The sequence below is a fragment of the Pipistrellus kuhlii genome, unplaced genomic scaffold, assembly GCF_014108245.1.
Source record: "Pipistrellus kuhlii isolate mPipKuh1 unplaced genomic scaffold, mPipKuh1.p scaffold_m20_p_106, whole genome shotgun sequence".
Classification (NCBI taxonomy): domain Eukaryota; kingdom Metazoa; phylum Chordata; class Mammalia; order Chiroptera; family Vespertilionidae; genus Pipistrellus; species Pipistrellus kuhlii.
The window spans coordinates 400,523-415,000 of NW_023425412.1; the positions used below are offsets into that span (position 1 = coordinate 400,523).

The window sequence follows — 14,478 nt, forward strand, 5'->3', positions numbered from 1 at the left end:
AGCCAAAATCAATCGCAGCCCGAAGCCCTGAAATATTCATGTGCCGGTGCCCCGGAGGCGGGAGACGGATGGACGGCCTGCTGGCGTCTGCAGGGGCTGCTCCGCTGGCTCCCTCCCTCCGCTGCCCAGGTCCACGGCTGGCCGTGCTCGCCAATGCCCGCGGGGGAGACAGCGGCCGGGCCAGGGGCTGGGGAGTCGCAGGGGGTTTGATGACAAACAGGATTACAGATGGGGGTGAAGAAAGGACGAAGGCCAGTCCTGAGCTGTGCTCTGACCCAGTCTTCAGAGCTAAGCGGGAAATGGCGTCACGGTATCAGCCAATTCCCAGACGGAGGCTGCCACAGCCCTCCCACCCTCCCCAGGTCCCAGGGGTGCCGAGGAGCCCAAACAGGCATCAGGGCGTGGCCTCGGCGGGGGTGGGGGGTGGGGGGGCGGGGGCAGTGCTGGGGCCACGTTCTGCTGAGGTCCACACGCCTTCTCGGTGCCTGTGGGCCCCGTGCTGTTAACTGGCCCGCAGAACTGAAACCTCACATGTAGAACACGTGTGTGTGTGTGGGGGGGGAAGCTGTGTCCTCTCTCCCCTCGACCTCCAGCCTGTGTGTGGAGTGTCCGATGCTGACCTTCATATTCCTGACGTGCACACCTGTCCATCTTCCTCACAGGGCACAGGCCGGGCTGCGGGCTCCATCCCCAGTGGGGGGCGTGCAGGAGGCAGCCAACCATGGTTCTCTCTCATCATGATGTTCCTCTCTCTCTCTCCCTCTCCCTCTCCCTTCCCCTCTCTCCCTCCCCATTCCTCTCTGACATCAATAAAAGTGAGTATTTAAAAAACGCTATGGCTGAAACACGGTCTCCCCATCTGCTGTCGAGGAGGGAACAGCTCTGGTTTTGTTGTTTCCTCTGCAGCGCTCCCTCCCGCCCTCGGGTTCTAGTGTGCTCTGTCCTCAGATCCTCACTGGCTCCTGGAGGCCGAGGGTTCAGAACATGTGCAGACATGGGCTGTCCGCCATCGCCCGTGGTCCTCCTGGACACACAGCCTGTGCACCCCACAGCACGCTCCCCCCAAAGGTGGTGCCGATATTTTCTGGAGTCGGCTTCATTCCTTCGTAACTTCAGGGGGGGGTGGGGCACTTGTAGAAGTAACGAGTGAGGCCGAAACCGGTGTGGCTCAGTGGGTAGAGTGTCTGCCTATGGACTGAAAGGTCCTGGGTTCGATTCTGGTCAAGGGCATGTGCCTTGGTTGCCGGCGCATCCCCAGTAGGGGGTGTGCAAGAGGCAGCTGATCAATGATGCTCTCTCATCGATGTTTCTAACTCTCTATCCCTCTCCCTTCCTCTCTGTAAAAAAAAGATCAATAAAATATTTTTTTAAAATAGATTTCTATTGATTTCAGAGAGGAAGGGAGAGGGAGAGAGAGAGACATCAAAGATGAGAGAGAAGCATCAGTCAACTGTCTCTGCACACCACTCACTGGGGATCAATCCCGAAAGCCGGGCAAGTGCCCTGACCGGGAATCAAACCGGGTCATCCTGGTTTATAGGTCGATTTATGCTTTTTACTCTTATTTACTCCATTTGGAACTGGGACAGGAATTCCAGTATTTAGCTTCCGCCATGAGCATCCATTTGAACATCCGTTTAGCAGAGCGTGTGTTCCTCCCGCTCCTCTGTGGGATCCTGGCAGGGAGAGGCCTCTCCCGTCCCGAGTCTCCCTGCCAGCCCACCCGGACCGAACGGGAGCCGACACCCAGGCACGTGACTGCCCAGCGGACGCCCACGGGGCCGTGGGGCAGGGCGGCTCCGCAGAGGAGGAAGAGCAGGCGTGTGCAGCGTCGTGCACTGTCCACACACCGCTGCCTCTGGACACCTTGCCTCCCACGGCTACGACATGCGTGGACACGTGCTGACCACCATCACTGTCGCCTCAAACCTGAATCGAGTCTCAGAGTGACCGTCCTCACAGCTGAGACACAGCTCCAGACGGTGTGGCAGGTGTGTGGCAGGTGAGGGACAGGTGAGCGACAGTTGTGTGTCAGGTGACAGGTGAGTGACAGGTGGGACAGGTGAATGGTGAGTGGCAGGTGAGTGACAGGTGAGTGACAGTTGTGTGTCAGGTGACAGGTGAGTGACAGGTGTGTGGCAGGTGTGCAGGTGAGTGGCAGGTGAGTGACAGGTGTGTGACAGATGAGTGATAGGTGACAAAAGTGCAGCAGGGCCGGGACCGGTTTGGCTCAATGGATAGAGCGTCGGCTTGGGGACTGAAGGGTCCCGGGTTCGATTCCGGTCAAGGGCATGTACCTTGGTTGCGGGCATATCCCCAGTAGGGGGTGTGCAAGAGGCAGCTGATCGATGACTCTCTCTCATCGATGTTTCTGACTCTCTATCTCTCTCCCTTCCTCTCTGTACAAAATCAATAAAATATATTAAAAAAAAAAAAAAGATAAATCTGAGCATTGCTTGTGTCATTTAAAAAAAAAAAAAAAAAAAAAAAAAAAAAAAAAAAAAAAAAAAAAAAAAGTGCAGCAGGTGTGTGACAGGTGACAGGTGTGCAGCAGGTTGAGTGGCAGGTCTCCACTCTCTGCAAGGCTCTGGCCCAGCCACACTCCGAGAGCCTGGGCTGGAGCATGTGGAAGGGTAGCTTCTTCAGAGACTAACACCCGCTCTGCCCATCCCCCTGGAGCCCTGACTCGAGTGTCCACGCAGAGACCATGGCAGACCCCACCACGGACTCCACAAGCTGTGGCACTACAGATGCCCGTGGTCACCACGCACTGCAGTTAACTGGTTTTTCAATCTTGCACAGCCCCTGGGGCCCTTCCAGGCAGGGCGGCTTTAGGAATCACTTCTCAGGCTCCAAGGAACTCTCCGGAAGGTGTGGCGGACCCGAGAATGCCGCTACGTCACCTCCCGCCTGGATCTGGGACCGCATAGAGCCCGCAGCCTCCGGAACACGGGGCCCAGAGCCAGGCCAGGGGCGGGGCAGGTATGGCAGGCACAGAGGTCAGAGCGGCCACAGAGGAGGCAGGGCCGGAGCCCCCATTAGCGGGGACAGGAAGACGGGGATGAAGGCGCGGTTCAGCCTCGGGGCGAAGGCGGGGGGCCTGCTCACCCGTCATCCCTGCACGGAGCACCAACGCTCCACGTGGCCAGATTCCCCCGGACTCTGAGGCAGGGTCCGGGTTCGGGGTGAGAATTCTCCTGAGGGCATCCTCCTTGCTCATTTCCTTCCCTCCCGCGGCACCTGCGTTTCTCACCAGCCTCGGGTTATTTATCAAGTACAAGGTGGAGGCACGTGCCCCCGCTGTGAGATCACGGGTGAGGTGTGGGGAGAGAACAGAAGAGGTGGCCTCCTGGGGGAGAGACGGTATTTCCCTCACTGAAGGTCAGAGCGGCCTTTCTGACGCTGAGCCTCATTCACTTTCATCACAAAATAAACACTCGCCTGCCCTCCGGTCCAGCCGGCCGGGCGGGCCCCGCCCGCACTCAGGATGTTCTCTGGTGAGAAGGGAAGGTCCGAGGCGTGAACGTGAGCAAGTCCCTTCCGGCCGTGACCTCCTGGTTCCTTCCTGAGGCAGCGACGTGCACGGGTGTCGTGTATTTAAGCCTGATAAACATAATTACTATCAACATCCAATTGATCCTTGATTACAATCAATTATATTTCTGAAACAATCAAGCATCCGACAATTAAAAATAATTGATTCATTAGCACACCCCTTACTTGACAATTACACAAATGCATTATTTATGTAATTAGGCGCATTTACAGTTCGTTATTCTGCGTTTTACGCCATTGTCACAAAGCTACCAAAACTAAGCGGCTTTCTTTCTAATCCTCCTTCCGGTAAGACCGAGGTCAGCGCTGAGTGGCTCAGGGGCCGGGCTGAGCGGAGTCACCTGGAGGTACCGTCACCTGATCCACCAAAAGCCCAGGAGCAGGTCGGCCCCAAGGAGACGGGACTAACTCACCTCTGACCTCTGGAGAGGGAGGTTCGAGGGCCCAGGTTGGCTGGGGTCCGATCATGTGCTCCCCCAGGTGAGCAGAATGATGACGTCATCGAGCAAAAGCCTGCACCCTGAGGAGGGGGGAGTGACGGAGAGAAACAAGAGGCCAGGTGACCCCGGTAGGCAGCCCGGCCTCACAGCCCCGGCATGGGGGTCCCCCGGGAAACAACGCCAGGCAGTGGACATGAGATGAGGTGTCAGGGGCACCGAGGGCCAAGGGCCGCGTGTGGGGGGCCGGACGCCACCCCCGCTGGACCTGGTCTGCAGCCGGGACCCTCCGCCCCGAGGCAGCCCCACAGCGGCCACTGCGTCTCTGAACCAAAAATGAAACGCAGGTTTTGACAGAAACACATATATCAATATTTTGTTCATTCGTGAATCTATCTGTCTGGGAAGTCCTAGGGAGGTTTAATAATCAGATGCATGCACATGTGAATGAGGCAGGTTTGTTACTAAAATACTAGTTTATGAAATTGGAAGAGAGCCCTTCGTCCCGGAGCTCATTGCACACCAGCCGTGGCTCCTCGGAGGCTCCTGGACCCGGAGCCTGGGGCTGAGGAGCTGGGGGCTGGGAGACGGGCAGGTGAACGAGAGCCACACGCCTTCAGGGGGCGCTCAGAGCCACGGAGCCAACAGACTCCAGCGAGGAGCCCTCGCACCTGGACTGCATGGCTCCTATCGCAGCGAACCAGTGGCTCACGAGGCCCACCCACGGAGGGCGAGCCGGTGGTTTGGGTCAGACCGAGGCGGGCCCTCTGGCAGCCCTGACGAGCCTCGGTCCCTCCGAGGACACACCCCAGATGACAGCTCACCCGCCCCACACCCCTCACCGTGCCGCCTCCTTTCACGGTGCCTCCCTGGCCTCCCTGCCACCCCGTCGGGCCTCAGGCCTCTGAGTGTCACCAGGAGCTGGGATCTCACCCCGGGGCCAGTCCGCAGGGGGCTCAGGCGCCCGCACACACCGGGCAGCAGGCACCAGGCGACAGGAGTGAGACAACCAGCAGGAGCCCGCCTGTTTATTCCATTTTTATCTCAGGAGAAAGACGAGTTAACACCATGGAAATGAAGATTTTTTTTTAAGTGAACAAGCCGCGCTGTCCCCGAAGGAGAGAGAAGGGCCAAGCCGGCGGCAGGCGCCGGGTCCGGAGGCCGAGGTCTCCGCTCGGCGAGGGGGACGGCTGCGGGCGCTGTGCCGGCCCCTCGCTGTCGTCCCCGGGCCGGGCCCGGTCAGAGCAGGATGTGGTACTTGAGCGCGCGGGGCACCCTGTTGATCACCAGCCGCCCGTCGTAGCTCAGCGACGCGAAGAGCCAGGGGTCGGCCGAGGACCAGTCCACGGCGTACACGCTGTCCTCGTGCTCCTCGTACGTGGCGATGACGCCGTCCTGCGGGGGCTCCTGGCTCCTGGGGGGACCAGACACGTGTGAGCGAGGCCAGGCCAGCTGCTCGTCGGCTCGGGGGCCGTGGGAGCGTGGAGCCACCCCGTGGAGCCACCCCGTGGAGCCACGTTAGCCGACAGGGCCTGTCCCTGCGGCCGGGACGGCAGGCGCTGGCGTGATCGACGCGGGGCCCTGGTTCGAGGTAACAGGGAACATCCCGGGGGATGGAAACGACGCCAACAAACGAGGAGGAGACCCTGGCCATGACGCTGAGCTGCGGGACCTGGGCCCGGGCCATGCAGCCAGTCCTGGCCCCCGGGCGGTCCTGGCGGGGGACGGGGGGGAGGGCGGGGCCCCGTTCAGGGTGCCTCCCTTTAAGCTCTCCTTCTCAGGAAGCCCGCTGGGCACCCACGTGCGGGAGGCCGCAGCCTGGCCGGGCCCACCGTGCCGAGCGGAAAGGAGCTCCTACTTGTCCTCCGGGCGGCGCTCCTCCTGGTCACTCAGGTCCTCGTCGTCCACCAGGTGGCCGAAGGGCTCGGAGGAGATGGACACCATGTTGGAGAGGATGACCCTGCTGTCGCTGCTGCCCGTGAGGACCAGCTGGTCGTGCGAGTGGTTATAGCGGACGTTCCACACCCTGAGGGCGGGGACCCCCGGTCAGGGAGCCGGGGTCGCCCAGCACCCACCCCGAACTGCCCGGGCTGACGCTGGGCAGTGCCCCTCAGCTATGCCCTCCATCCCGGGGGCACTGTGAGCATCTGAGCACATTCCTCCCTGACGTCTGAGCCAGCGCCTCCCTCCTTCCCCGCCCTCCCACCTCACAGACACTGGGAACAATAAGCTGTGTGCCCCTCCGAGTGGCGAGGCCATCAGCACAACGCACTACCCCCAACCCCCCAATCCCATCCCACCCCACCCCACCCCCATCCCCCGCGGGCGCACCAGTGCGAGTGCTCCTCCAGGGCGGCCACGGGCTGCGTGACGTTGCGCGTGTCCCAGAACTTGACCTTGCAGTCGTCCCCGCAGGAGGCCAGGTAGTACTGCTTGTTGGGGTTGAAGTCCAGGTCCCGCACCAGCTGCCCGTGGGCGTTCTCCATGCAGTAGATCTGGCTGGGGAGACGCTCGAGCGTGAGGGGCGCCCAGGCCCGGGCAGCCAGCTGGGTGCCCGCTCCGGAGGCCAGGGAGCCGGCGCCCCCCTCGGCGCCCCCCCGCGGCCTCTCCGGCAGCACCGGGGGAGGGACCTGGCCTGGCTGTCAGACGTGCCGGGTCCCTGGGAACGAGGGGCAGGGGCCTGCGTCCGCCATGGAGCAGAGACACGGCTGGGCCAGACACGGGACACGTCTGGGAAGCATGCGGCGAGGAGGACACAGGGCAGGACAGGGACGCAGAGCGCTGCTGGTCCCGGGCAGGTGGGGAGCTGCCAGGCTGGATGCTGTCACCCGCCCACACCACTCGGGGCGACACCACAGGCACTTTCCCGCAGGCCGCGGCCAGCCTGCCAGGCGTCTGCCCATTGCTCTGGGGCCTCCCGCCTCCAGACCCCGCAGCTCTGCTCCCTTTGCAGAACGGTGACCCGAGCAGCAGCAGGTGGGGCCGGGCGGGTCAGGGGCGCAGGCGCAGGGTCTGCAGGGGCCTGGGACTCCACGGGAAGCCGCCCACCCGGAAGGCAAGCCTGTCACTGGTGACAGCGTCGTCCCAGCTCAGCGACCGGTGCCGTGTGCCAGGGGACCGCTGCTCGGAGGCTCGCAGGGCTCTGTCGCCATGACAACAGACGAGGCTCCATCACTTGCTAGCCTACCGGTCCCCACCTGGAACGGAAACCGCTCCTGCCTGTTCCCCCGGCACTGCAGGCTGCTGCCCCTCCTGAGGGAAACGGCAACCTGTCACCGACAGCACAGAAACGGTGGCCACGAACCTGCCACCGGGGCCACGGCTGCCCTCATGGTCCCCACCCCAGGGGGCAGGAGCAGGCGGCGGCTCCGCAGCCCACCTTCCTCTCATTAACCGCCAGAGCCGAGGGCCCACGTGCGGCTCCGAACAGCCAACGGAGCCCCGGCGGCCACAGCCACGGCCACGGCCACGGCCACGGCCACGGCCACGACACCAGCTCACAACAGGAGACAAAGCGATGCAGACAGACAAGCCACGTGCCCCAAACCCATCCGCTCCATCGGCCTCGTGGGGAAGGCACCGGGCGTGTCGCTGACCTCATGCTCCGCGTGTCCCAGCCGCGGACGGCGGTGTCGTTGGCGGTGGCCACCTGGGTGCAGTTGTGGTGCGGGCTCCAGCGCCCCGAGGTGAACCTCAGCTGCCCCTTGCCTTCCAGCGCCGCCGAGCCGGCCAGCTGCGGGGATGAGAGACAGAAATGCACCCCAGCACAGAGCGGGGCGTCACCGAGACAACGGGGGGCGGGCTCGGCTCCTGAGAGACCATGGAGCCCCGTTTGCGGAAAAGCCAGGCACAGCAGAAACAGAAGCGTGTTCAGGCCGCCACGGAGCAGGCTGCGGGTGATGAGAGCTCCTCTGCTCCACGTGAAGGAACAGCGGGAAACAAGAGACACCTGGCCGCCCCCAGAGGCAGAGGCAGAGGCAGGCGCGGGCGAGGGGCCCACGGGGTCCCTCCAGGCAGAGGGCACAGCTGCACCCCATCGCGTGTCTGAGTGCCCCCCCCCAATCCCAAATCTGTGCCACGGAGGTGAACACGCTGTCGCGGGCTGTGGTCCTGTGACTCCTGGTCCCAGCCCCTCCTCGCAGATCACCGGAGCTCACAGCTCAGTGCAGGGCAGCGTCCGGACGGGAGACAGACAGGCCTGCAGCGCCCCACGGAGCGAGGGGCAGGGCAGGGGACCGGACTAGAAACGGGGAGACCCTGCTCCTCTCTAGGGCACGTTCAGACAGGACGTCAGGATGGCTCCTTCACTCCGTGACCACTGCCAGCCCGGCAGAGCCCGCCCAGCTCCCCTCCCGCTCAGACTCAGCACCTGGCAGTCCCCCTGGGCTCCTGCTGAGGGCGCTGGGCTTCGGCCACACGACCAGCACGGCTCCTGGCCAGGCGCGGCCGGAGTCCGATGCAGGTGATGGCTCCTGTCCACATACCCCCACCCCCTGCACCCTTCTCTCCCTGTGGCACGGTTTCCACTGGGAACTGAGAAATGTCTAAAAGCACTAGTACCCTTGGCACCACTCTCCTCCCTCAAAGAGGCGCTCCTGCAGGTGGTGTGGCTCAGTGGTCAGCTCTGACCTAGGAACCAGGAGGTCACCGTTCGATTCCCGGTCAGGGCACATGCCCAGTGTGGAGTATGCAGGAGGCAGCCGATCAATGATTCTCTCTCATCATGGATGTTTCTCTCGCTTTCCTTTCCTCTCTGGAATCAATGAAAATATATTTTTTTAAAGGCGCCCCTGCCTCAGGTCCAGGCGCGGGCAGGCTGCCCGCCGGGTTCCTGGGCGGCCGGAGGAGGCGCCGGGCTGCTTGCTGCCCCCGAAAGGAGCGATTGTTCCCACAGCCGGCGAGGGCCCCGAAGCCGAGATGAATGAGCACAGATCACAGTGGGGGGAGGGGGGCACCCCTCTGCCTTCACCGGGCTGGGCCCCGGCGGGCCGCCCCAGGCCTCCCCGGGCTCCGCTAATGATTACAAATGGCAGGGAACCTCCAGCTTAATTGCAAAGGGTAATGATGCAGCCAGCCCGAGATCAGACTCACCAGCAGGCAATATCCTCCAACAATAAAAAAAACGGAGGAGCTGGGCGTGAAGACGCGGATCGATCGGGGTCTCGGTATTAAATGCCGCGGCCCAGGGTCACAAAGTGATCCTGACAGGGTGCTGACGCTGAAGGAGAGGGGCCGAGAGCACCAAATTGGTCTCCGCAGAAAGAAGTCACCGATCAATCACCAGCGCGGAGCGCCGTGGGATGGGCCGGAGAGCGTGCCTGTGCCCACAGGCAGCAGAGCCGGGCCTGAGCCCACAGCCCGAGCCCCCGTCACTGGCCGCCGGCTCCTCCTGCCGGCTCCTCAAGGGGCCCACCACACCTTCCGGACCAGCAGCGACTCGGCACCCGCCGCCCACGCCTCCACCGGAGACCCTCCGGCCCGTCTCCCAGCCCCCGGGCCCTGAGCCTGCCGTCTCCCAGCCTGCGGGCCCCTGGGCCTGCCGTCTCCCAGCCTGCGGGCCCCAGGCCTGCTATGTCCCAGCCCGAGGGGCCCCGGGCCTGCCGCCTCCCAGTCCACGGGCCCCGGGCCTGCCGTCTCCCAGTCCTCGGGCCCCGGGCCTGCCGTCTCCCAGCCTGGGGGCCCCGAGCCTGCCGCCTCCCAGCCCGTGGGCCCCGGGCCTGCTGTCTCCCAGCCTGCGGGGCCCGGGCCTGCCGTCTCCCAGCCCTCGGGCCCCGGGCCTGCCGCCTCCCAGCCCGAGGGCCCCAGGCCTGCCGTCTCCCAGCCCTCAGGCCCCGGGCCTGCCGTCTCCCAGCCCGCGGCCCCCGGGCCTGCCGTCTCTGTCTGATGACCCGCCCTGGGCTCTGTGCGTGGCGGAGCGAGAGGAGGTGCGCTGAGGGTCTGGGCCTGGCCCAGCGTCGTCTCCGCACTCGGGGAGCTGGGAAGGGCGTCTGCACCGTGAGGGTGGCCTAACCCCCCGAGGGGCAGGCTCTGGAACAGGGGACACCGCGGTGGCGTCTCCCTGCTGTGCGCACAGATGGGGCGAAGGGGCCGTTGTCCGTTCCCGAGTCCACGTCCACCTGAGCTCGGCCTGAGGCCCGACACTGAGCTGCTTCCCCAGACAGAGGTACCGCTCAGCTCTCTGTGGGTAATTCAACCCGCCCAGCAGCCCACTCCCCATTAGCGTCGGAATCCAAAGACGTGAGCGAGAAGTGCACCGATCCCGACGCACTTTACAAGTCGCACTGAACCCTCAGACGCGGAGACCCGGTCACCACACCTACCAGGGCCCGGCTGGAGCTCTCCTGCAGGTCCCACAGCAGCAGGTGGTTGTCGGCCAGGGAGACGACCCGCTTCCCGTCGCCCGTGGGCTCCCACACGACGCTGAGGGGGGAGCACACGTTAGCACCGAGGCCTGGGGCCGAGCCCGCTCCCGCCTGCGCCACCCCGGCAGGCCCGGGACTCATGACATCCCGTGGGGCCGGGCTCTGTAATGTGCCCGACCTGGGCACCACGGGCACTACAACAAGAACGCCAGCACCCCGCAGCCAGGCTTGGTAGGAGGAGAGGCGGGGTGCCCGCTGCACGGCGACGGGTCCGGAACCTACCAGGCCACGCTGCCGTGGGCCCCCGCGCCGTCCAGGTCACACAGCAGCTCCAGGGCGTGCGCCGTGCTGGACGCCTCGTCGGGGGACTCGTGGCTGCCCGGCTCCGACTCCTCCGGCATCCTCCACACCGCGGCGCAGGTCAGCACTCGGCTGTCTGTGACTGGGGACAGAGGGTGTCAGAGGCGGGTGCGGCCATCCACAGACCCAGGTGGCCCCTCGCCCGCAGGGCCGGCGGCAAGGGCCCAGCAGCAAGCAGAAGGCCCTGCTCCCCGTAACCGCCTCTTCCGGGCTTGAAAAGCACGTTCCGTTCCAGAACCAATTTAACTTCCTCCCGTTCTTCCTCAGCCGTTCTCCAAAAACAGCCAACAGGGCCGGGGAGCGGGCAGGGTCCGAGGCGGCATCCATGGGCTTTGCTCGCAGCACACGAGCGCGTTCCACAGGCAGGAGGCACCCTGGACAGCTCCGTGTGCAGACAGGGCGCGGGCGCCGGAGACCCATTGGGCGGGGTGAGCCCACGTGGCGCGCTCTGCTGCGCCCCGGAGGCCACGCCTCACACTGCCCCGCCAGCCGTGGGCACAGGCTCCGGGGCTGAGGGCTGGGGACCACCCACGCGGTCCTGCGGCTCCTGACCCTGAGATGCTCAGGGATCTGTGTCCTCCGAGGCCCTGGGCCGCTGTGAGAGACGGTGAGGAAGGCGGGCCTGGGTTTCCGCGGGCGCGCAGGCTCCAGGTCTCGGCCCGCTAGCACACGTCTCAGACAAAGGATGTGAGGCTTGTGTTATGTGATCAATGTTTGATCATAAATTCCTAAATGTAAGCTCTTTCACATCACTTTCCAGTTAGTTCTGCCTCCCATGCTCACTCGCACCTCCCTTCAGAGGAGGCCTGAGTGCGAGATGATAAAAGCACAAACAGGCGTCAGGTCCACACCTGGCCTCACGTGGAGCAGAGAGCTGTGGGCGAGGAAGAGCGCTCCTCGGGGTATTTCCTGTGCAAAACACGAAAGAAGCCCAGGGCCTGGCCTGGCATTCGAAACGCCCGCTTCCTACCGACCACAATGGCCTTCGACCCAAATGCCAACCGATCAGCCAGGAAACAGGGCAGGGAGCCCTCGGGCACACAGCTGCCTCCAGGGACCGCCAGCATCGCCGCCATCGCCGTCACCCTCAGGCAGGTGAGAATCCGATCCAGCCTCAGTCCACAGGCTCGCTGGGCTGAGCACGGTGGAACCGCGGCCGAGGGATGAAGAATCCCAAGTGTCCCACTGCGCCTGACGCTGACACTGCCGTCGCAGCTACGGAATGCACAATGGCTCTGTCTGCATAAGGAATTAATTGTTGCTGAAACTTTCAATTACACAGTCTTTTTATAGAGCCTGTGAGATTGGCAATGGCGCTCCTGCCTGTATGAGAATGACGAAGAGAGCTGGCAACTGCGAGCCGGAAATAACCGAATGCCTGAGACACTCACCGACAGGCCCAGGCCGTGTTCATCTTCCTCAGCGACAGAGAAACGTCTGATCGGACAGGGAGGGACGAGTAACTGAGAACTAATCGCGGCTCCGCACAAAGGAATGGAAGGCACAGACGGCAAAGGTGCGGCAGCAAACACGGCTCTCACTGGGAGGGGCTGCGCCCAGGTTCCCAGCGCAGGTTCCTCCGGGGGCATTCGGCTCCCTCCCGAACCTCCTGTTCACCAGGCAATCGTAACAGTTGGGTGTGAGATATTAAACACCTGCCCCTCGGGAAGTAATGCTGCATATTCCCATGTCCAGTCAGCATTCCTCTAGAGCTACATGTGACAAGCCCAGTTGGCTCTACTACCCTAGAGCTACATGTGACACGCCCAGTTAGCTCTACCCTAGAGCTACATGTGACACGCACAGTTGGCTCTACCCTAGAGCTACTAGTGACACGGCCAGTTAGCTCTACCCTACAGCTACATGTGACACGCCCAGTTGGCTCTACTACCCTAGAGCTACATGTGACACGCCCAGTTGGCTCTACCTTAGAGCTACATGTGACACGCCCAGTTGGCTCTACCCTAGAGCTACATGTGACACGCCCAGTTAGCTCTACCCTAGAGCTACATGTGACATGCACAGTTAGCTCTACCCTAGAGCTACATGTGACACGCCCAGTTGGCTCTACCTTAGAGCTACATATGACACGCCCAGTTGGCTCTACTACCCTAGAGCTACATGTGACACGCCCAGTTAGCATTACTCTAGAGTTACATGTGACACGCCCAGTTAGCATTACTCTAGAGTAGGGGTGTCGAACTCAATCAGAGAAGGGGCCAAAATCTAAAATCCAGTCTAAATCGCGGGCCGAATGGTTTACTGAACAGTCATAAACTGTCATTGTGATGGAAACGCAGCGGAGTGCAGTGATGACAGCGCGGTGCGGGCCACATTGCAAGGCCTGGCGGGACGGATTTGGCCCGCGGGCCTTGTGTTTGACACATGTGCTCTAGAGCTACATGTGACACGCCCAGTTAGCTCTACCCTAGAGCTACATGTGACACGCCCAGTTTGGCTCTACCCTATAAACACGCCCAGTTGGCTCTACCCTAGAGCTGCATTTACCACTCCCAGTAAGCACTGTACCAGAGGTCCTAACTACTTCACTATGGCAGGATGATATTTGTGGAAAATTAGAGACATTCTACACTATGTTATTAGATATAAAATGGAAACTTCAGCAAAATTGCTGAACACAATGATGCTATGTAAAAATTAATTGGCCATCTATAGGTTAGCAAAAAGTTTAGAACACAGAATTTTAATAAATACTAACAATCACATTAAAAATCAAAGATCCAATAATCTCTGAAGCCAGAGGTGTGAGGTCGCAGGTGGCCAGCAGAGGAGGGCGGCACGCTCGGCCGGAAGCTGGGCTCCTCGGCAGAACCCGCCAGCCGTGCTGGAGCTCCAGCATCTTCTGTAGAATCAGCCCAGCACCCTGCTTCCGAATCCCACATTTTCCGGAGGACGGACCGCCCAGAGAGCAGACGGCCAGGCCACGAAGGAGCCTGGGTGGTGGGCTCCGCCCTAACTCCAGGTCAGCGTGACACCGGAGGGGACGAGGGCGGCAGCCGCAGGGGCGGTCGCGGCTCTCCACGCCGCTGAGCTGGAGCGGCGATGCCGGAGGACGGCACGTCCACCACACAAGCTCGCTCCCTGCCTCACGGCGTGCTCCCACGCTGCCTCCAGACTGAGGACCAGAACAGGAAGCAAAGCAGACAAGGCTTTTCTAGAACACGCGGCGGCAGGAAGGAAGAGCACCATCACCGCGGAGACGGACCCCAGGTCACTGGCCTCATCCAACTAAAACCCGCTTCCCTCGGAAACACTTAAAAACGAAGCAAACTGGAGGACATGTGCATGATACTTCTGCCTGACGAAGGGCCGCGTCCAGAATGTATATATTTAACACCTCTTACAACTTAAGGCAAATGGCCCAATTTCTAAAACTGGGCAGGAGACTGCCAGCCGGCCTTGTTCGGGGGTTGAGCACGCCCTAGGGGGTCCCGGTTGGATTCCCGATCGGGGCACAGGCCGGGTTGTGGGCTCCGTCCCCAGGAGGGGGCGTGCAGGAGGCAGCGGATCCAGGATTCTCTCTCATCATTGATGCTTCTCTCTCCCTCTCCCTCCTCTCTAAAGTCAGTAAATAGGTTCTAACGGGCAGGACACTGAGCCCGACACCCCACACGGGAAACCACGAAGTGGCCGAAGAGCGAACAAGGTGCTCGAAGCCAAGGGGGCGGGAGACGCAGAGCCACGGCGAGCGCACCCTCTGGGGTCGGGTTCCCCTGAGAAAGACCAGCGGCGCCAAGTTCTGG

The 14,478-nt window shown here is 62.4% G+C and overlaps 1 protein-coding gene across 2 annotated transcripts in view; it reads right to left on the bottom strand.

The window, feature by feature from the left end:
• Positions 1-5,017: 5,017 nt before the first annotated feature.
• EIPR1 (EARP complex and GARP complex interacting protein 1) overlaps positions 5,018-14,478 on the bottom strand; it is a 38,008-nt gene continuing 28,547 nt past the window's right edge. For both annotated transcript variants that reach the window (XM_036430290.2, XM_045578837.1), the window contains 6 exons: positions 10,637-10,796; positions 10,313-10,412; positions 7,589-7,725; positions 6,324-6,491; positions 5,851-6,018; positions 5,018-5,406 (listed from right to left, as the gene is read on the bottom strand). In XM_036430290.2, the coding sequence (XP_036286183.1) occupies positions 5,232-5,406; positions 5,851-6,018; positions 6,324-6,491; positions 7,589-7,725; positions 10,313-10,412; positions 10,637-10,796 (908 nt within the window). In that variant the 3' untranslated portion in view covers positions 5,018-5,231. The remainder of the gene's footprint in view (positions 5,407-5,850; positions 6,019-6,323; positions 6,492-7,588; positions 7,726-10,312; positions 10,413-10,636; positions 10,797-14,478) is intronic.